The sequence below is a fragment of the Elephantulus edwardii genome, unplaced genomic scaffold, assembly GCF_000299155.1.
Source record: "Elephantulus edwardii isolate Elephantulus edwardi_28Jun2011 unplaced genomic scaffold, EleEdw1.0 scaffold00013, whole genome shotgun sequence".
Taxonomy (NCBI): Eukaryota; Metazoa; Chordata; class Mammalia; order Macroscelidea; family Macroscelididae; genus Elephantulus; species Elephantulus edwardii.
This window is the reverse complement of record NW_006399763.1, coordinates 17,541,203-17,542,604: the sequence shown is the minus strand read 5'-3', so window position 1 is coordinate 17,542,604 and position 1,402 is coordinate 17,541,203. Positions and strand designations below refer to the sequence as shown.

The following is a 1,402-nucleotide window of genomic DNA, read 5'->3' as shown; positions in this document are numbered from 1 at the left end:
CCCCGTGGTCCACCAGCCCCCTGGGCCAGCCGGACATCAAGCCCTCGGTGGTCGTGCAGCAAGGCGGCCGTGGCGACGAGCTGCACGGGCCGGGCGCCCTGCAGCAGCAGCACCAGCAGCAGCAACAGCAGCAGCAGCAACAGCAGCAGCAGCAGCAACAGCAGCAGCAGCGACCGCCGCATCTGGTGCACCATGCCGCCAACCACCACCCGGGGCCCGGGGCATGGCGGAGCGCGGCGGCTGCAGCGCACCTCCCGCCCTCCATGGGGGCGTCCAACGGCGGTTTGCTTTACTCGCAGCCCAGCTTCACCGTGAACGGCATGCTGGGCGCCGGCGGACAGCCGGCCGGGCTGCACCACCACGGCCTGCGGGACGCGCACGACGAGCCGCACCACGCCGACCACCACCCGCACCCGCATTCGCACCCGCACCAGCAGCCGCCGCCGCCGCCGCCCCCGCAGGGCCCGCCTGGCCACCCCGGCGCGCACCATGACCCGCACTCGGACGAGGACACGCCGACCTCTGACGACCTGGAGCAGTTCGCCAAGCAGTTCAAGCAGCGGCGGATCAAACTGGGATTTACCCAAGCAGACGTGGGACTAGCACTGGGCACCCTGTATGGCAACGTGTTCTCGCAGACCACCATCTGCAGGTTTGAGGCCCTGCAGCTGAGCTTCAAGAACATGTGCAAGCTGAAGCCTTTGTTGAACAAGTGGTTGGAGGAGGCGGACTCGTCCTCCGGCAGCCCCACGAGCATAGACAAGATCGCAGCGCAGGGGCGCAAGCGGAAAAAGCGGACCTCCATCGAGGTGAGCGTCAAAGGGGCTCTGGAGAGCCATTTCCTCAAATGCCCCAAGCCCTCGGCCCAGGAGATCACCTCCCTCGCGGACAGCTTACAGCTGGAGAAGGAGGTGGTGAGAGTTTGGTTTTGTAACAGGAGACAGAAAGAGAAAAGGATGACCCCTCCTGGAGGGACTCTGCCGGGCGCCGAGGATGTGTACGGGGGGAGTAGGGACACGCCACCACACCACGGGGTGCAGACGCCCGTCCAGTGAACTCCAGCGGGGGGAGGGGCAGAGCGCGGGCTCCCCTCCCCTTCCGTTCTTGGCCCCTTTCTGCGCCCCCTTGTTCCCTCTCTAACTTCTGATTGTTCTTTTATTTTTAATTATTATTTCCCCGTCCCTTGAGAAGAAAAAAAAAAAAATAAGGAGAAAGGAGAGCAACCAAGGCACTGGACTATCTAAATGGTAGCAGGTGTAATGATGTGTTTTGACCTTTACAGGCGAGTACCCAGGCAATGGAGTGGAGTGTCTCATAGAGAGAGTGCAGAGAGAGTATGGTAGGTAGGTAGATAGAAAGAAGGCAAGCACTGAGATAGAGAAATACCTGGCAAAACTAGATA

At 61.8% G+C, this 1,402-nt stretch overlaps 1 protein-coding gene across 1 annotated transcript in view; it reads left to right on the top strand.

The window, feature by feature from the left end:
• POU3F2 (POU class 3 homeobox 2) overlaps nt 1-1,055 on the top strand; it is a 1,375-nt gene extending 320 nt beyond the window's left edge. The window contains exon 2 of the mRNA XM_006881239.1: nt 5-1,055. Coding sequence (XP_006881301.1) covers nt 5-1,055 — 1,051 coding nt within the window. The remainder of the gene's footprint in view (nt 1-4) is intronic.
• Nucleotides 1,056-1,402: the final 347 nt, after the last annotated feature.